Source organism: Haemaphysalis longicornis, unplaced genomic scaffold, assembly GCF_048455015.1.
Source record: "Haemaphysalis longicornis isolate Haplotype H1 unplaced genomic scaffold, Haemaphysalis longicornis Haplotype H1 scaffold_6, whole genome shotgun sequence".
Lineage (NCBI taxonomy): Eukaryota > Metazoa > Arthropoda > Arachnida > Ixodida > Ixodidae > Haemaphysalis > Haemaphysalis longicornis.
The window spans coordinates 9,339,527-9,360,183 of NW_027526407.1; the positions used below are offsets into that span (position 1 = coordinate 9,339,527).

At 46.4% G+C, this 20,657-nt stretch overlaps 1 protein-coding gene across 1 annotated transcript in view; it reads left to right on the forward strand.

Annotated features, from left to right (window-relative positions):
- Positions 1 to 19,518, forward strand: part of LOC144142224 (myogenic-determination protein-like) — a 74,497-nt gene extending 54,979 nt beyond the window's left edge. The window contains exon 5 of the mRNA XM_077673582.1: positions 18,797 to 19,518. Coding sequence (XP_077529708.1) covers positions 18,797 to 18,891 — 95 coding nt within the window. The 3' untranslated portion in view covers positions 18,892 to 19,518. The remainder of the gene's footprint in view (positions 1 to 18,796) is intronic.
- Positions 19,519 to 20,657: the final 1,139 nt, after the last annotated feature.

Here is a 20,657-nt window from a genome sequence, read left to right on the forward strand (position 1 = left end):
GCTACCTTTTTTGTTCGTAAATAATTTTACCCAAAAGTTTTTTTTTTCTTTGTTTCACTCGATTCAGCCAGAAATGTTACGGGTGAGGCCACTAGTGGGTTTGTCAGCCACTGAAAATTGATCGGTTATTCCGTATGTGATAAAGGAGCCAAGAAGGAGCATAGCGGGGAGAAGTAGAGCGAGAAACGAGCTAAGTGCAGGCTGAATATTCTTCCTAAGCTTATAGAGGGGCCCACAAATACTGAATATCGCATTTAGCTAAAGCTTGAAGTCGTCATTCTTTGCACAGCATGCCGGCATTGCCGAAAACAACGTCGACATATCTACTACATGCGCGATGGCACCATTTCGTGGAGCAGCGGCGACGGAGAAATGGATGGTGAGGGGGGGGGGAAGGGGGTTAGTGGGGGCGTACTCTTTCGGGGACCGTAAAAAATATTAGCGGCAGAACGCGACTGGATGGACTCGCAAGTAAAAAGGGGGAGTTCAACTGTTTGGACTTCTTTCCACAAAATGTATATATATGACTCAATTTTCACTAAACACCGAAGTCAGCATCATTATGGTTCAGTTATCAACTCCTATAGAGAGGAAAAATTAACTGGCTCTTATCGCAGTGACAACCGTGAGGACATGTATACATTTTGTTGTGAAACTACCGTAGTGAACCCAAAATGGCCAGCGTGCAGGCGGCAACAGTGCCTTGAACGCCGTTTAGTAGTTCTGCGACGCCACGCATAAAGCTTCGGTCTTAAAAACTGGCTCATCAAGTCCAAACTCGTCGTTTTGCGGACTTTTGTACCTGGAAGACGCCTTCGCGTAGCAGACGACGCCGAGGGGCATTTCAGTTCCCCTCCGCTTCAAACAGCAATTTGCATCGGCAAGGCGATCAAAAAAACCCGGGAACTTGGCGCCCCCACTGTGAACGGGCTGCTCCGATTGCTATCTGGGTGATAGAGCTGGAACAGTCTGTTATACAGGAGGCTATGGTACAGCCACGCAAGTTGCAACAAATACCTTCCGTCTGTCTTCACGCAGACCCCACACTCCCACACGCGAACGCCCCGTCAGACATCTTCCGGGGAACACCGTAAATTGCCTCAGTGGCTTCGGCATAGCCGCAGCTGGGCGACCGGCCGGGCAGCTGTTGCAGAATGCTTGAGGGAAACGAAGCGGCGAGCCAACAATGTGTGGGATCACTACGGAGCGATCGTTTCTCCACGACATTTGCAGCAAATAAAGCAAATACGTGGCAAATCCTTTTCTGATGCTCAGAAAACAACTAGCCGCTTTCAGAACTAGCAGCTTTCAGAAATAAATAAGTTGAAGTGTACGTGAGGTATTGCATTGAATATGATGAAGTTGTTTGTTCCAATACAATTAAAACACATCCCCAGAATGAAACAGTCCCACAAAAGCAATAATATTGATTTTGTCGTCCTTAAAAACCAAATGCACCGTTCAACGGAAATTCCCGATAATAGCAGTATAAATAAATGCCGCCAACTTCAAACCAAACTTACACATGTTGGACACATTATAAGTTCTGGGGCGAGAAAAACACATTCCTCTTTCCTTGCACCTCTCGAACAAATAAGAAAGACCACTTAAAAAAAGCGTGCACTTACTTTGAAATATTACTCAATTGGAACCCGCAATATTGTTTATTCATTTTTCCCCCAAAATGAGGAACTGAAAAAACCTGGCAAGCTTTACTGCTGACAGAGACACTTAATTCATAATTCTAGTCAAGCCAGCCCTAAATGCTGAATCCTGATATGTCGCAGCATGGTCATTCCCAAATAATAAATTATATTCTTTGTTGCCATTTCTAGAAAACTTGTGTTAGGGTTAATTTTCTTGTAATATTTATGTTTTTGTATTTGGCTGTTCAAAAACCGAACATTCCATTCCAAAATGTTGTATTTTATTCTTAACGCTTATTGGATTTCCGGTGGAAAGCGAAGAGGTCTCGGCGTGTTTTCGGTTGCGTACTGTTTTGAGCAGTTAAGCTCTGTCATCATCAACGACAATTTATCCCCGCACACGTCTTGATCTCAACTGCCCATCTAACGTTCTGCCGCCCCCTGCCACGCTTGCCTTCTCTAGGGATCCACTCTGTTACCCTTAAAGACAACGGTTATCTTGCCTTCGCATTACATACCCTGCCGACGTCCATTTCTTCTTGTTAATTTCTACTAAGATGTCCTTAACCCGAGATGTCCTTAACCCACTCCGCTCTATTCTGGTCCCTTAATGTTACACCTATCATCTTCCGCTCCGTTGCCCTCTAGTGATGGCAACTAAATTTTTGGATGGAGACTACAAATAGCCTTTAAGGCATTTCTGGGTCTCTTCACTCCACAGTAAGCGGCGCCAGCATCACGTTTTCACAATGATCACAGCGCCAGCGAGATAATAGAAGCCGGCTGCGTCCGGGAATGTCACCCACGCCAGTGCCGTCGCGGGGTCCTACTTGTGCAGTGAACCGCTACGGCCGGCGCCGTAACGCCGTACCAGCTTCACGCCGCTGCTCACTCGGTTGCGGACGTCACGCCGGCTTTGACGCCCCAAAGCGCGGGTGCCCTTCTGCCAATTAGGCCTAATGAGCACCGCCATATGGCATGGGAGGGCACCCACAAAGATGAAGGAAGGGGCTGAATAGAGCTAGTATTTCTCGTACGCAGAAACAGCGCACCCGCCTTTGAACGCCCTCAGATTTCGCGATAAATGCTCGGCCGTCTCATTTAAAATTTTGGTGTATGGCAAAAAAATGGTTTATCAGAGCAAGTTACCAATGCACTATAGGGGAATTGCTGACCTCTTTCGACTTAAAATTCATGTTAAAGCACTTCAAAAGCACTTAAAGCATTTCAAAGCCGGAACATCTTTTTTTTTTAATGTAATTTTTTGCAGACAGCAGTAAATTTGTACGTACTTAGTTCCGGTCACTATCCAAAGTATGTCCGGTAGAAACTCCCCAAAATCGTAAAAGCTGTCTCACATACATAACATGAACTACTATGAACCTGCACTTATAGTGTTCATACAGCCATCATACTTGGAAATATGTAAAAATTTTATTTTTATTAACCAAACCTCGCGAGTCTTCTCCTCGAGTTCATTTCGAGGTCGACAAGCTAAGCGAACGCAGATTTGCGCGTATAACTACTACAGAATCAGCATGAGGGCAACGGAAAAAACAAACGTGTGGATTGTAAGGTAGAATGTCAGCGAAAAGACAGGTTACATTTGCTTCTCGCTACTCTCAATTGAACGGTCCGCCATTTATTCCAGTTATATCTTAAAGCTAACCAAGACAGTTTTTGGGAGTGACTAAAAAAAAAAAAACTACGTGTGAGCCTTCAAACGGTTGATGGTAAACTAGTCGAATGTGTTGAGAATGCTTGCGGAAATATTTTCGGGGCATATGTGTCAAATTCAGACACAGAAAACTGAACCGGGTTATATTCTTAGAAGTTCACAAAAAAACTTCTATTTCTCTACCGTTGAATAAAGCCCACTACCGCTGAATAAAGGCGTCCCTGAAACTGCGAGTTTCAGGGACGCCTTGGAAAACTCTTCTTTAGCGGCAGAAAAAGTTGAACTGTAAGCAGGCGAGAACAACCACTCAAAAATTTAAAAATATTACTTTTGTTTTATCAGTGTGGATTTTTTTTCGAATAACTGGGGACTTTGATCCGAAAAACTAGACATTGTACATAAAAAATATTATTTTTGGTTAGCCTGGCACATTTTTCATCTTTTACAATGTTTTGGGAAAAAACTTGATGCTAGTATTATATTTTTTTATTATCATTTTAAGGTGATTATTTTCTTTTGTTCTGAAGTTCACGACAGTAATTTTGCCTTCAAAAAGAACGCGTCTTCTCCTCTCGTAGCATGTACTTTTCCTGCCATTGTGAATCTGAAACAAAAACACTGTATACAAAATTTCAAATGAAAAATTCCTGAGGTGTTTTATACAACCATACGCATGTCATTTACCAGTTAAATATTTTCAACACAAAAAGGCAGTTGTTTTAACTCCACAATATACCGCTGACTATGCCAACATTAACGAACACCACTACAGTTAGATTTCGCCTCTCCATCTTCTTGGGCTAACTGATGGAGACGAAATAGTGATGTTCTTTTGATGCGCGAGCCGAGAGGACAATCTCGACTCGCACCGATGACCGACGACCGATGCTGGGAGCGGTTGAGGGATGAGGACTGCCTTCCTTGCTGGATATTAGGTTTATTTACATTATTTACATGACTCCACGTTTACATCACGTCAGAGTGACTGCTACATTGTCACTCTGACAGCAGCAGCCTGTTCGGCCGAGATCTATCCTGAACTAGATCCCCTCTCGACCGACCCTCGACAAAACCCAACACTCCGGTTTTGATACGAAAAACCCCGCCTCCAAGAAGGGGGCGTACAAGAAAGGGAGAAAAAACCTTTCAAACAATTAATAGAAACCATTGATTGGCCACAGGAACCAGCCAATCACACACATGTCCCCACCTGCGGTCACGTGACCTAACACTCTCTCTTACACACTCATAGTGCGTTTCCTACGCACGCTGTTGCACCCGGCCAGAAAATACAGGCCATCTGCGGCCTAAAGTGAACCATCCATTACGTTCAGCGGGCGGCATCTGCACAAACAACAGCCAAGCCGAGGGGCCCGGAGCGGTCCTCGCGCGGCTGACCTCCCTCCGCGCGGCGCCTCCCGCGACGCCCGCGTCGCGGGACAAAGAGGGTTGCTAATTCCTTCCCAGACTAAAGGGGCGCCGCCGGCCACCTGAACAGACCACGGGGAGAGACGCTGCCCGCCGAGGCGACCATCGTCGAGGCGAACGACCCGTCGACGAAGAGCGCCCGCCGCCGGAGTCGAAGATTTTTCAAACTTACACCGCGCGCGCTTTCAACACTAAGAGATACGATCATCTGGCCGCCCGTCAGCCTGTTATGCCGAATGACCCTGCCACCCTCGACGCGACAGAGGCACTCAGGCTAATCGCCCCATCCTTTGACACACAAAAGGACGGGCACAACAGCTCTCCGCGGCTCCGAACTTGGCGTCCATGCGGCTACATGAAAGAGACACGGGAAAGTAGCCACCAGCGGAGGCGACGCCAATACATGGGCCACCGGCGGCCTTCATTAATTACATGCGGAGCCCGAACTTAACACCTCCGCACTAAGAATGTTGTCCGTACACTAGCTGTACGTACAACATCAACTCTCCTGCAGATTATGTCTTACGGCAGAGTCAGAACTAAAAAAAAAACACACTCAAGCCGTTACGCAAGTACAATACAACGCGGGTACAATACAGTACAACAAAAAAAATTAACCCGCTACACACCTACCCAAACAGCACAACGCGCCGGCCAACTGCACCAAAAACGGATACAACACGGCATACTCAGTGCCTTTGCCTAGCCATGGCTTGCGCAACATCAAACAATAAACGAAGACGCTCAACTACAGGGCCCGTGGCCCGTGAGAACAAACTCGTGGCACCCTCTACCATTAAAGGCAACCAACCCCACGAAGGGTATAAATGTTACAACTTGACAACTGGATGAATGACACCATCCATCCTTAACCGTTCAGCGCATGTAGGAACATTCTTTCACTCTAATGAAAGAAAAAAAACAACACCCGAACAAAACCCAAACGCTCAAAATGAGGCTACTCCTGTACCAATAACAAAACGTTTAAAGAAAGTTCAGCGTTTCTTCACGCACTCGCGGACGCCGGTTCTTTCGGAATGCGACACAGATTGTTCGTCCCGGTTGCGGTTCACTCGCTGTCCACATGCGATGTACTGAAAGTTCACTTTTCAGTACTTCAGACACTAGTTCGCACACAAGCGCCACAAGTGGGCCCTACCTGCACATTCCATGGCCCACCATGACCACATGCCAACGAGCGCAAATAAAGAAAGGCACTCGCCATTGTACCCAGAGGTAAACTCCCTACCGTGCTGTAACAGCGGCTCTAGTCCTCAAGAAGACAGTTAAACCCGCCAAGCTGCGCTACTCGTAAATCACACGCCTTACGACAGCTGAACACAACCAACAAAAAAAAACTAGCAACAAGGGGGAGAACTACAGTACAGGGACAACTAAGAATAACGCTCGTCGGAGCGAACCCTACACATAAAAAAAACAGCAGAAAAAAAAACGCAAAACGCTAACCACTAAGTGTGCGGCAAACAACACTGAACCGTCCCTGTCTCGCACTGCACACTATACAGCGCTAACGCCCCTTTACGCGGCGGCACACACCGACCGTCGCACGGAAGCTGATTCCGTGTTGTGCGCCACCAGCTGATCCTACACGAACCCTGGTTCGGCTCGCGGTGTCCTGTGCTCCCGGGAGAGAAGGAACACCCTACTCGGCGGTAGCGCGTACGACGATGTCGCACCTGCGCTGCCACACCTGCCCCCGCGTTCCGCGTTCTTGGGCCCGTCTGAATCGTCCTACGCGCAAGACGCCGCGGGCCGCCTGCACTTTCATGCTTTGCGCACGGAAGCTCAACATTTAGGCGCGCCGTTCCGCTGTCCTTGCCTGCCCCTTGTGCTGCCTCGGCGACAGACGGCTGTTCATTGTCCGCCTCCACAGAAAGAAGTTCGGCAGCTAAGACATCTGCCTCGCGAGATTCCACGATCTCATCGGTAGCAGTGGAAATGCAAAGGGGTTGCTGAACAACTGGAATGGCTTCAGCCCCCTCAACTGCAATCCCACTCTCCTTCTCCCGTGGCGCTCGAAGCGCCCACGAGGGAACGAACACTGTGAAGACATTGGTGTCCTCTTCGAGTTCACCAATCCTGCGGAGCTTGGCTTTTTCGTAAGCGATCTCCGCTCTCCCTTGGGCTAATTGAGCGCTAAGCTCCTCAGCCGTCCACACGGACGGGCTACCCGCGCCCCGGCTACCCGCTAGCCTTGCTTTTTCTAAAGCGTGCTGGGCATTTTTGAGAGCTATCTCCGCTCTCAACTCCTCAATCTCGAGCACAATGGCACTAACCTTTCGGTCGGTGCCGCGACATCCCGTTTGCATAGTGGCCATGGTAAACCCGGAGAAAGTAAGTCAGGGCCCACCTGTGCCCGCTCCGGGTTCGGCCGGGTCGCAGTGTCGCTGATGCAGCAGCTCGTCGACCCGATGCGCCGCTCTCGCCACTGGGATGGGGCCGTGCTCCCTGGGCCGGAGCCCGCGAGGCCTCCCGCTGAGGTGTCGCCCCGTTGAACCACGGCTTCCGCCGCCCTGGGCCGAAGCCCACGAGGCCTCCCGCTGAGGTGTCGCCCCGTTGAACCGCGGCTTACGCCGCCCTGGGCCGAAGCCCACGAGGCCTCCCGCTGAGGTGTCGCCCCGTCGAACCGCGGCTTACGCCGCCCTGGGCCAGAGCCCACGAGGCCTCCCGCTGAGGTGTCGCCCCGTTGAACCGCGGCTTACGCCGCCATGGGCCGAAGCCCACGAGGCCTCCCGCTGAGGTGGCGCCCCGTTGAACCGCGGCTTACGCCGCCCTGGGCCGAAGCCACCGAGGCCTCCCGCTGAGGTGTCGCCCCGTTGAACCGCGGCTTACGCCGCCCTGGGCCAGAGCCCACGAGGCCTCCCACTGAGGTGTCGCCCCGTTGCCGTTGAATCGCGGCTGCTGCCGCACTGAGCCGGAACTCACGAGGCCTCCCGCTGAGGTGTCGCCCCGTCGATGCTTGGAGTCTGGCTCGTCGTTAGTCGGAGCCGAACCTTGCGTTGAAGGAGTCTCTCCGCAACGCCCCACCAGCTCCAGCCGATGGTCGTGGTCATCCTGTCGACTGCGCCAGTTAGATTTCGCCTCTCCATCTTCTTGGGCTAACTGATGGAGACGAAATAGTGATGTTCTTTTGATGCGCGAGCCGAGAGGACAATCTCGACTCGCACCGATGACCGACGACCGATGCTGGGAGCGGTTGAGGGATGAGGACTGCCTTCCTTGCTGGATATTAGGTTTATTTACATTATTTACATGACTCCACGTTTACATCACGTCAGAGTGACTGCTACATTGTCACTCTGACAGCAGCAGCCTGTTCGGCCGAGATCTATCCTGAACTAGATCCCCTCTCGACCGACCCTCGACAAAACCCAACACTCCGGTTTTGATACGAAAAACCCCGCCTCCAAGAAGGGGGCGTACAAGAAAGGGAGAAAAAACCTTTCAAACAATTAATAGAAACCATTGATTGGCCACAGGAACCAGCCAATCACACACATGTCCCCACCTGCGGTCACGTGACCTAACACTCTCTCTTACACACTCATAGTGCGTTTCCTACGCACGCTGTTGCACCCGGCCAGAAAATACAGGCCATCTGCGGCCTAAAGTGAACCATCCATTACGTTCAGCGGGCGGCATCTGCACAAACAACAGCCAAGCCGAGGGGCCCGGAGCGGTCCTCGCGCGGCTGACCTCCCTCCGCGCGGCGCCTCCCGCGACGCCCGCGTCGCGGGACAAAGAGGGTTGCTAATTCCTTCCCAGACTAAAGGGGCGCCGCCGGCCACCTGAACAGACCACGGGGAGAGACGCTGCCCGCCGAGGCGACCATCGTCGAGGCGAACGACCCGTCGACGAAGAGCGCCCGCCGCCGGAGTCGAAGATTTTTCAAACTTACACCGCGCGCGCTTTCAACACTAAGAGATACGATCATCTGGCCGCCCGTCAGCCTGTTATGCCGAATGACCCTGCCACCCTCGACGCGACAGAGGCACTCAGGCTAATCGCCCCATCCTTTGACACACAAAAGGACGGGCACAACAGCTCTCCGCGGCTCCGAACTTGGCGTCCATGCGGCTACATGAAAGAGACACGGGAAAGTAGCCACCAGCGGAGGCGACGCCAATACATGGGCCACCGGCGGCCTTCATTAATTACATGCGGAGCCCGAACTTAACAACTACATTTACTGGTCAACCATTTCGAGTATTCCTGTGATTGCTAGACCACGGCCGCTCGATGGAAACTAGTTTCCATCGAGCGGCCGTGGCTAGACGAACGGATCAGCGCGTGCGTTTCATTTATACCAATTTGACTCCACCAGCGCGGTTGAGAATGCTTCAATGCGTGGGAAGTTCTCAAGTAGACAACAAACAGGGTCCTGTTCATGACTACAAGCTGTGGTTAACGCCATGCAGCTTTTTTTTTTTCCTTTCGTCTGAGTTCAGCGGGACGGTAGAGCGGTTATAAGCAAGAGAAAGGCGACAAGCACGGCTTTTGGCGTTGTTTACGGCCGCAGAATACGGCAGCCATTCTATTCCAAACTGCTTCATCATTCAGTGAAGGCACTGGACGCGAAGTGGAAGCTCTGGCAATAAAGCGACGGGGCGTCGGGGCTTCCTGCCCGACCGGGGAGGGGGAAACCTAATACGCGGAGCACTCCCCGTGTCGTACGGCGCAGCGTGGTGGGGAGGTCGTGCGCCCGCCTGGCGAGGGGAGGGCGAAGGGGCGCTTGAACCGAGCAGTTACGATGGCGGTAGCCCTCTCCCTCCGCTCCCGCCCCAACAGATCGTTTTCTGAAAGGAAAGACACGAAACGCAAAGGCCGCCTGAAGTATGTGGCTGCAGTCTTTGGGTAGGAGCGGCGAGGCCATCCGTAGGGCAGCGGATTGCCTGTCTCTCGAAAGCGGTCGGCCGTTTAAGCGTTTGGAGGCTACAATTAAGAGGTTGCACCCGTTAGGCATTATTCCACGTCGCTGTCGCAGGATTATACACAAAATTCCAAGAATGGATATATTGAATTTTGTAATCCAGATCGGTCATTTGAAGTTTGTGAGGAAAATGAAAACAAATAAGTGACTGTGCCCTCGCGGTTAAAAAACCCTTATACCAAAAGTAATCAAAAAATCAACCAAATATATAATGGCATGTTTTTGTTGCAGAAGGTAAACCTGAGAACAGAACTCGCTCTTTCTATCCTTCTTAAATTATACACGATTGACGCCCTCATATACCAGCGGTAAACAATAGCATCTGGTTTTCATTTTTCAGGTTAGTACTTTTGTTTGTGCATGTTTTCTTCGTTCATGCCGGAAACGTTGCTCCCCATCAAACATAATTAAGCGGTGTTCAAGTATCAAAACAAAAACGGAAATAAAAGTGTACTGAAATGTAAATGATAATCATGTTTGAAAACTCGTGCACCTGGAACGTTCACACGGACCTAATTAGAAAAATAAAGACAAACCTTACAGAAAAGCTCAGAATTTTTTCGATATATTGAAACACGGACATGGGACACACAACTTCAGCGCATCTGGTACCGTCATCTCCAAAAAATTCTTGAATTTCATTCCGCTTAGTCAAAAAAATCCGCAAAATCCTTGACAAGAGGGTACCTAAATTCAATTTCTTGAATTAACATTTAGTTCTCCGGGTGGTGCTGAAGGAACAGGTAGAATCAATCCAATCTACGTCTTTTTTTTGTCTTTCAAATTTCAGTCCAAATCAAGTCGACCACCTATAACAGATTAAGTTAAAATTTCCGGAATTTGTTCGTTTTATTTTTATGTCGTTTCCGCGGGATGGCGCACAATAATAAAATACGGTAAATTCCGATTTGATTTTTATATTATTTTAAGCAATTTGGTGAGTAAAAGCGCGGGCACCCTGCATTAGTAGGCATGTGTGATTGTGCAAAGTCATGCGCAACTCTGTCTATTTCTTCACTTTCTTCTTTAGTTTTCCTCAGGCACGGTAGTTTCTGGGTTTTTTTTATCGACAGGCAAGTAGCAGCCCTTTCTGCCGTATGGGTACCTCTAATGTTTTTAATACAGTTGGACTCATTCAGCTAATGTTGCGAATAAATATGTTAACTTCGATAATCTGCGGCGTCCATGGTAGAGAAAATATACAAGGTTTTGCTATTATAAAAAGTCGCCCTTTTGTTATTTAGGTTTTTATTTTTAATAATAACATCCTGAAATCGAAAAGAGCCTTTGCGCAGAACGTAGTTCTTCAGTATTTATAATGACTTGCGCGCCTAAATATTCCGCCACAGAAAAACAAAACGATGCGGTCAGTGCGAGTGAGGTGATTGATCGATTGCCCTGCTAAATAATAAATGAGAGCGATTTGTACAATTAAGTATTTTTAACCAGGAAATCTGTTCTACTCTCACCCGACCAGTGAACCAAAACAAGTCACGTAAAGCTCTATATGAGCTTATCCGACGGTGTTCAGGCATTCCGCTGTACATCGCCGCAACCTGTGCATGTTTTGGTTAAAATGGTAAGCTTACAGTGACGACAAGAAAGGCGTCGGGCAGGCTCCCTTGAAACATTGTGCTGAGGAAAAGATGATATGCATTCGCTTCACACCTATGTCATGCGAGGGAGTGTTTGACCCAGCTAGAAAAACTGAACGAGGGCATCCCGCAAATTCTGTATTAAATTGTGGGAAACTTCCGCATCTCAGAATTCAAGCTAATTTTTTTATAAATATTACGACTGTGTCAACTTTATTGTGTTGATGACAAGTTGGCAAAAAAGGGGGAAGAGAAACACGAAAGTTTAATTTTTCCCGTTATTTTAAACCACACTCCCATCATCTACTGGTGTATTGTTTCTTCATCACCTCCGATTTATCGGGTTAAAATTTTCATCGACACCCAGCCCTACTTCCCAGTTTGACTTAATGAAAAAAGGTTGCCAACTGCAACGTACCAGGGCGACGTGAATCTGTACTCCCTTTCTATTTCCCTAACCTTCCTTTGGCCCCCCTATCAAAAAGGTGTTAGTTCAAATTGTAACATTTGGCCATGGAATAAAAATTTCTTCGCGGAAATAAATCCAACAATACTTCGTGCAGCGTATAAAAGAGTTCCCAAATTTTATACATTTAGTGAGGTTATCCTAAATTTCCATATTTTCTTTACGTTAATAGAGTAAACGCACGTTACAGCTTTGGTTTCGATTAAAATTCGTATTCACAACGCCAAAACGCCAGTACTATCAAAATACCAAACTTCTAGGGTGGAAAATAAACTCCCTGAAGTTGAATGCAGCCCAAGCAGACGTTTTTCGCAATAAGATGAGATTGGTCGCGATACATGATAACAATGGCCCAGCCAGACTCCTTTGTCCAAAGTTTCTTCAAAACGTGCACTGCGGAGGTTCTGTTAGGTCTGTTATACGCATCGTTTCACATTTACCGTTTTATTGCCGACCGAAGAGTCCTTAAGGTTTGTTTTGAAAAAAAGGCAGAGTTTTTTTTTCTAATAGGAGACAAAATATTTATTATATCATTCTGATACAATGCCGACTCGTACCAGTTTTCATATGTATAGATGGAGGTATGAGGAAACAGAGCCTAAGCGGCCGGCACGCTGCCACAGAAACGAAATGCAGGAAAAAGCGACAAAGCATCTGGAAGGGAGCCATGGAACTGTCGTTACAGCCGACCGTACATCAACCACAGAGGCAGCATGAGCCTCCAAACGCCGTCTGGTTGCACTGGAGCACCCTGCATAGTCTAGCGACAAATTGGAAAGCACACTAGAAGCGTCTGTTGCTTGGTGACGCGTCCTTTGCGAGCAACAAGCAAAGAAACACACGCGCACACGGGGGAGCACTCGGAGACCAGACACAGGAGCTATGTTCCCTGGCGTTTTTTATGGGAGCCATCCAGATTCAGCGACGCTCACAGCTTCGGTCTGCAGGCAGCTGTCAGCAGACAGCTTTAGCTCGTATAACTTTGCGCGCTTCTAGCTGTTTCTTTCCTTTTTTCCGCGCCATCTGCAAAAGAAAAGCCGTCATTCGGTCTCTTTGTCTCCTGTGAAATAATTATTTCTAAACCCCCCAAAAAAGTTGAAAAATGTATTCCTTTCCGTAGCTTTTAAGACTAAGCTGACAAACTGCAGTTACTTATTAGCGGAGTTCAGGGTGCCACCTACTGTTTATCTGTGTCATATATTTGTTTTATTACACAAAGAATTGTGGCATTAGCGATGAAGTGCTTGTAAAAGATTTTTTTGCCAGTACTTTTTCTCTGAATATGATTCGTATTAGCGTGACATTGGACGTTTTGTTTGCCTTTTCTATTCATGAGGCATGGTTTCCGATCGTTGAGAGTATTCGCCATCCAAACAATTGTACCGACTATGCAGAAATAAGAAAATAAATAATATCTCGTGCTAAACAATGAAACCATCACAAATATCATACTTGTTATCTTGCACGGCACCAGTAATTTGGACGCACCACAGAATCTCACTGGAATATTTTGTACCCAGGATGAATATATTAAAAATTTCAACCTATAAGCCAAGAAAGGTACATTCCAATTTTGCTTCATAATGGGAAAGGATATTGAAAGCGGTGTAGCTTGACGTACAAGAAAAAAATACTTCAAGTGGAACTTCATTGCGGGACAGAATTTTTTTTTTCATAATCCGCTGTTGGCCTAATAACAAAGTTTGTGATATAAAGTTACTTGGTATTGTAAATGTACTCACCGTGGGCGGTTCCTTGTTGCTTTGATAAAGAGAATCTTGGTTATACGACCAGTAGAGGTATATTTTCTCATGTCTCAAGTTTTGTCGCGGATTCCTGTGACCAAAAAAAATTCTGCACCCACCAAGTAACGGAACGGGCACTTTCAAAATTGGTTGGAAATTCAACCAAGCGATCAGGAGTTTATGACGCCAGAACAGCGCCTTCTGGAACCGGCGCGTGTTTGCCACATTTCTTTCCACCGCGTTGCGTTGTTTCACTCGGGGTCTGTATCGTAACACGGCGGCTGTACTAGCGGGGTTGGAATAATGAGAACGCTTGGAACGGAGGCGTTGCGCATATATACGGATTCGTTTCACGCTTTTTAAGTACATGCAAAGAAAATAGCAGGCATAATATCAAGCAAACACTACTTACCTGTGATATGTACCAGTGTTTGCTTTAAATGAGCCCAAGGTTGTCTTGTTCAAAACTTGTTGGCATGCAATAATTGTTCCACTAAAGGACTAGTTGAATGTGTGTGCGTTCTCTTCCTTCCTTCTGGTGGGCAGAAGTGTTTGTACAGCGATTTCTTATTTGTCAGTTAGAGCTGGCTGAGAAAGCCGGTGGTTGTAAGTAAAAGTTCAAAGCCTGAAATAATTGCCGTAACAAAAATACTGCCGAGCTTTCAAAGCAAGTTCGTCGCCAATAATAACCGATGAGCAAAATCAACAAGTTTAGGATAAATTGCAGGGCATACGTATCCAACGGTTGGCTGACCTGAGACTGAACAATCCTGATTGATGAACCAAACAATAAATTCGACCTAAAATGGCAGTAAAAAGACACACACACACTTTTTCTGAGTATTTTCTTAGTTTAAACAAAACAGCGACTTCGTTTTTTGCACTACCTCCTTTGGCAATACACGAAGAGATTTAATGTGGACGTCGGGGGTGGCGGGGAGGGCAGTAGGTGGAATCCCATACAGCTTAGAACACAGAGCTCCTGAAATATACACAGGACAAACACATAAAAGTTGACGTACCGAAAGCTTTTGTAGTCCCGGCTTTTTGTGTTGCAGTGGTTGCGCATGGTAGGTGGGCCAAAGAGCGATGTGTTACTCCTATATTAGAAGGCACCCACTAAATCTATACAGTAGCAAACCGTTCCAAACGAATACCCCTGGTTGCACTGTTTGTACAAGTTGCCATTATTTAGCGGAAAGATGGCTTTCGCGACATTTATTTTTACATCCGTCACCGAAATCATTCTATCATTATCTGCTTAGACGGACTCACTGGCGATATCATATCATAACCCGGCTGTCCTTTACGTTGGCTTTACGTTTTACTAGAATCTCGATCAAACAGATTCTTGGAACAACAAAACTATTTCGACTTCTGCAGTGCAAATCTGCAGATAATATTTTATCCTTTATACCTTCCATTTTTAAAAGTGTCTGTACACCAGTGCAACTGGGTCATCTTAAAAAGTAAAAAAAGAAACAGGTTTATCTAGTGAACTCACCCTATAATTAGGAATAAATGCTAAATTAAACCATTGGTTCGAAAGTTCTTAAAACAGCCGCGATTACAAAAAGAAAAAGAAATGTGGGTCAAAGCGGATAAGCGCTTTGGCTAAGGCCAGATATTCAAGGAATGCAAACTTTTAATAGGGCCACACTGAGCAGCAATAGCCGCTACAAAAATGAACACCATTTGCATACCCTCCCTTCTTGTTAGAGTATAAGGCATGAGTTTTCTCGTAATGATTATTCACCTCGTGCGAGAAGAGTTAGATCTCGCTCAAAAATAACGACTTTCGTTAGCTTACTACTCCAGGGAACCCTACTGTATTTAGGATGTTTTTAACTTCATTATTCACCCTTGATTGGCATTGTAACGTCCATGATGCTTGTGTACACATGCTATCGCCGGCGTACATAGTGCCGAGGCGACAGTTCCCCTCCGAATAATTGTCTACGCAATAGTTGGGGTAGGGGCACACTTTTTGCCCCTTTTTTTCAGGTAATGGCGCAAGCTGCCCCAAAAGCCTATAGCTCAATTGTCAAACCTGCGGAAACCTCCCTGCAATGAGAAAACCGCTTTGAAAGAGTGTGATAATAATGATATTAAAGACGCTTTCGCACCTGAATGTGCCATGTTTTAGCAGTTCACGAAGACAACCTCTTTGTAATGCGCATTGGGATGTAATGGCCAGTACAAAGCCATAGTCATCCCTTGTGCACATTTTTTTTACATCGTGGTACTTTTTTTCACTTGGTTGCCACTATTTTCAAAGAGCAAACAAATATAAAACGGGAGGGCGAAATAAGTTAAAACCTGCAACCGGAAAGTATAAAAGCGCGTAGACAAATAGACTGCGGCAAAATAAATGAACTTATGGAGATAAGCATATATAGGTGAGCGCAATTACGGCGCCTTCAACCAGCGATTGATTGCAGAACCGCTATTACCATAAAGTTGTACGTGGCCTCAAACTTTCCCGGCTTATCCGATTTTTAAGGTACACCCGAGGTGGCTGGTTCAATACCCGACCATGGCGGGCGCTTTTCTGATGGAGGCAAGAAGCGAAAACGCCCATGTGTTCGAAATTTTGGCGCACGGTAAAGATCCCCTGGTGGTCAAAAGTAATCCGGAGCAGTCTACTGTGGCGCGCCTAATCGCCTGTGTAGCGTCGGTGCGTTAACCCAAGCATAAATCAATAAAGCTACATCCCCGAACATTACATTTTCATTTTTCCAAACGTGGTAACACGTTTCACAGCGAGGCTGTCTATGGCAAGAATCTAGCAGATCACCTCCAGCAACAGAGCGATTTAAACAAGAAAAGCAGGCGAGCGGAGCGAAGCATTCCGGTGCCCGCACAAGTACCCGGGGTCGTAAGGCTGGTTGCCACACCTTAAGCGTGTAGAAAATCATTTATAAAAAAATAAAAAAAGGTCTAGTTTCGATATCGCTGGATACAAGACGGCCTACGTTGTTGCCCCCAAGAAATGTATTCCCAGCAATACATTTTTTGCTTAGAGGTGAAATCAACTTTACGGGATCAGTGAAAGCTTCAACATCCCTCACCTTTCGAGAGAAGCTGCAAACGTAATCTTTACCACAACAGAGGGCGAGGTCACATTGTTCACCGGCGCCTTATCATCCATTACGCAGTTTCGGTGCTGGTTTTGTGGCTTTTTCTATGCAGGAATATTGGGCTATGTGCTGCGTTCCTGATTAGGCATGCGCTCGGCGTCTTGGGCGACAGCTACTGGGTCTTGCCTGGGCTTTTTGTTTACGACACGAAATTTTCCCACCATCCATAGGCTAACAGCTTCGCTCGTAACAGTACTCATACTCTACGCGAATGCTGAAAGCATGTGAGGGGAAAATGGGTTGGCCCAAATCCACTCCTTTGAGTTGGAGATTACATGCTTCAGGTGCTGCTGCTGCTGCTTCTGCTGCTACGGCCCAGCGACGAGAAAAAGGCAGTAACAGATATGCGCACTAGGTGACACTAATATTATTCTTAAAGGTACCAGTGTTTGACGCGACTGTTTGTGGGGGGTAATTCGCCTGGCTATATGGTGGCGTCAGTACGAAAGCACGCAATTATTGCATCGATCGGGCTGTAAGATTAAAAAAAAATCTAAAAATTCTATTCTCATGTCTCATTGTTGTCTCTCTCACGTAGCAGCAACGCAAAATTTATGTTACTTGTGAAGCATTCTAATATCAGACATCGCTTGCCTTAAGTAAACGATTGATTATGACTCTGCAAAAATTTACCCCCAGGCCAACTTACACCTAAAATTTTTGCTTGAGCCGACTGGACTAACAGAAAGAATAGCTTTTTTTAAAGTGGTGGCCAATGCAACGGAGTTCCTATTGCACAAAAACGCGGTAGGATATTGTGAGTTCATAAGCTGAAATTACATGTGTAAGCAACCTCTGAGAGAATTAAAGGAATTTAACAAAAGTTAAAGACAAACGTAAGAAGTAACAAAATCTCAAACGAGCAGAGCAATTATAAGACCGAATAACGCCTAGATCTAACATCGCCTTTTGTGCCATTCCGAAACGCGACGCAGCGTCACGGGACAGAGTAAAAAAAAATGTTTGAACAGCCCGATTTTTACATTGTTCTTGCACCGGGCGACGACGGAGGTTGAAGCTGTTGTCGCGGCGAGATGGACGGAGATGCTTTAGGTCATGTATGCATTACAGGATTTTTGCCATACTCCGCGCACCTTGGTGCTTTAACGCCACCTTGATTTTAGGATACTTTTTTTCAAGCATGACTGTTGACTTTGTCCTTAATCACCGCGTGTCAGGCATGGTTACGGGATTGGCTCCCTTCAGTAAGCATGAGGTATGCACTTGTAAATTTGAGATGTAGAGAAGTAGCTCCAGAACTGAATCCCCATTTTTAAAAAAACGTTTTACAGCTAGCACGATCTGTCACTGCATAGGTAGCACAGCGTGATACATGCGTTTCTATGAAATGTCCGGTTGTTTAAGCGTTATCGGGTCTTAATTGCAGTTTGGTGTGTAATAGATTGTATTTCGCTAGGCAGTGATTTCAGCCATGCTTAAGCGTGAAATGGTGGGTACGTGTTTTTTTTTATTTGTACAATGAAATAAATGTTGTGTGTCGATACCAAAGGGCCTCGAACCTTCCGGCGCAACGCGGTACCGACGTCCAGTAACCGTATCCGAGATGTTCAACCAACTTCGCTAAGGGAATGGTCATTGGCGTGCCGTGGTAATAAAAGAAACCACGTTCCTAGTCATTTCCTTTCACTGTGATTGAACTAGTGCATGTTCGGAAGGAAAAAAAACCATGCCCTACCAGTTATACCATAGCACGGTAGCACAGTTTAATGGATATTTACAGCATCGAAAATACCGGTGGCTGTACGAATAGTTCTCACGGCTTCATGATTTTTGTCGAATTCCAGAACGCCTATGGTAAATAAGGCATCCTATTTCTTTTAAACACCTATGCCATTGCATCGCGGCATGCGTAACCCACGCGACAGCGCCAAGTAACGTGAAGGACTACAGCGTACTTGGAATATCCCATGGGTCATCACACCAAGTCGATGATGGTATATGTGCATGTAACAAAATTGAACGATCGAGATCTTCACTTAGCTGATATATGCAATATTTTTACCTTAATCCATATTTTCGGAAACAATCTTTATATTCACATAGACAGTAACTACTTCCGCTTAGCTGTGTTATATCTAGTTATTTAGAATGTTTAATGATAAATTTGGTCTTCTTTTCGTACGCAGGTCCTGCACCGTGTGACCTACCCGGCGCTGTGTCAAGCCTGGACAGGCTGTCGCTCATTGTACAAAGCTTGAACGGCACACGGAACCGGCCTTGACTTTCCGTGCATGGCCGCACGGACAAATAAACACGCGGAAGTTAACATGTCCTATAGAAGCCCAGCAATCTAGAGAACAATGATGCACAAAAGCTTGACACAAGGTTACAGCAGGCGATCTAGTTTGCGGGAAAAAATACTCTAATAAAAAGCATAATGCAGGCCTGGCATCGTCGCCAAGGGTACTTCACCTAAGTAAGAATCTGTATAACCGCATACCTCAAGTGACCTTACGTACGAGAGAAAGAGGGGAAAGGGAAGATAATAAAGGGCCAACCTTTCCCAGTAATGTATCATTGAAAATGCACTTTTTGGATGACTTTATTTCCACATGGAGAACACAGACCCCGTTTAAATTTTGGCGGCTTGAGGCTTGGGGTTCGGAACCATGATTATTGCATTTTCTGGCTTTATCTTGGAAATAATATCGCAACGAAAGACGCAAAAGAGTATTGCTTCGTCATACCGGAACTCAATATACCGATCAGATAATTTTTCACGAACAATACGTGCATCAGCGAACCAATGTCGGGGGAAATTTATGAATTACATTCGAAGGCATATTACAACAACCAATCGTGAATTTTTCCGGTACTTAAAGAGCATTTTCTCTTGGATTCTAGTTTGATGCAATAAAAATAAAATGAAATGTGTTTCCGGAAAATACTCGTGCCTTTATTTTAGGTACATTCGTATGTAGGGCACACGTGTCACACCCAGCTCTGCTTAGACTGATGTGAGTGACTCACGCAAGTTGCTTTGTACCGTTTAAAGCGTTGGCCTAAGCATTGCAAAATTCATCACACGCTTTGCACCCCTAGAGGAACTATTGCGGATATTGCCTAATTTTAAGTCCCAATGAAGCCACACTACAAAAAATTATGATCCACTTTGTCGTAGTGAAATTGAAGGCGAGAGAAGCTGTTGGGTGTACGAAACCAAACACAAAACAAAATTATCATACAAAGTATTGTAGCTAGATAAATTTTGGGCAGACTAGCTATTGTGTGTATCAAACAAAACATCAGATAAAACTAACGGACAAAGTAATGCGGCTGACCCGCCGCGGTGGCTCAGTGGCTAAGGCGTCGCGCTGCTGAGCACGAGGTCGCGGGTTCGATTCCCGATCGCGGCGGTCGCTTTTCTGATGGAGGCGAAAAGCAAAAACGCCGGTGTGTACGAGATTTCGGCGCACGATAAAGATCCCCAGGTGGTCAAATTTAGTCCGGAGCCCTCCACTACGGCGCGCCTCATCGCCTGCGTTGCGTCGGCGCGTTAAACCCTACAATCAATCAAAGTAATGCGGCTAAAAGAATTTCTTTCATCGTAGCCATAATGCGAATGGCCACGTGTTCACCCCACCCTATTCAGCCCCAGCCCGGGACGCATTGTTAGTTTATAAGGATACTTTCGTGTAAATATAATCCTCGAACCTGAAGCGACCCGCAAAACGAGTCAGCAACTAATCTATAAATTGTTTATACGCACAAGCAGAAAAGCTACCAACACCTGTTGCGCAGGTTAGAAATTCTTGCCTAATAGAGTCAACTTACGACGTTTAAATTTTCGGCGGTTACTTTCTGAGGGGGTATGAACCCTGTAAATATCAATCAAAACTGGTGGGCTCTTGTGTACAGCGCACACGTGAGTGTGTTTAATGTCTGCACTAGGTGCTTGCCAAAGGTGGAAATAAAATTCGAAGGGCTCAATGGCAGGTTCGTAGTTGGCAAACACGGCCCCATCAGCCCCTTTTTATTCCGGGTGTT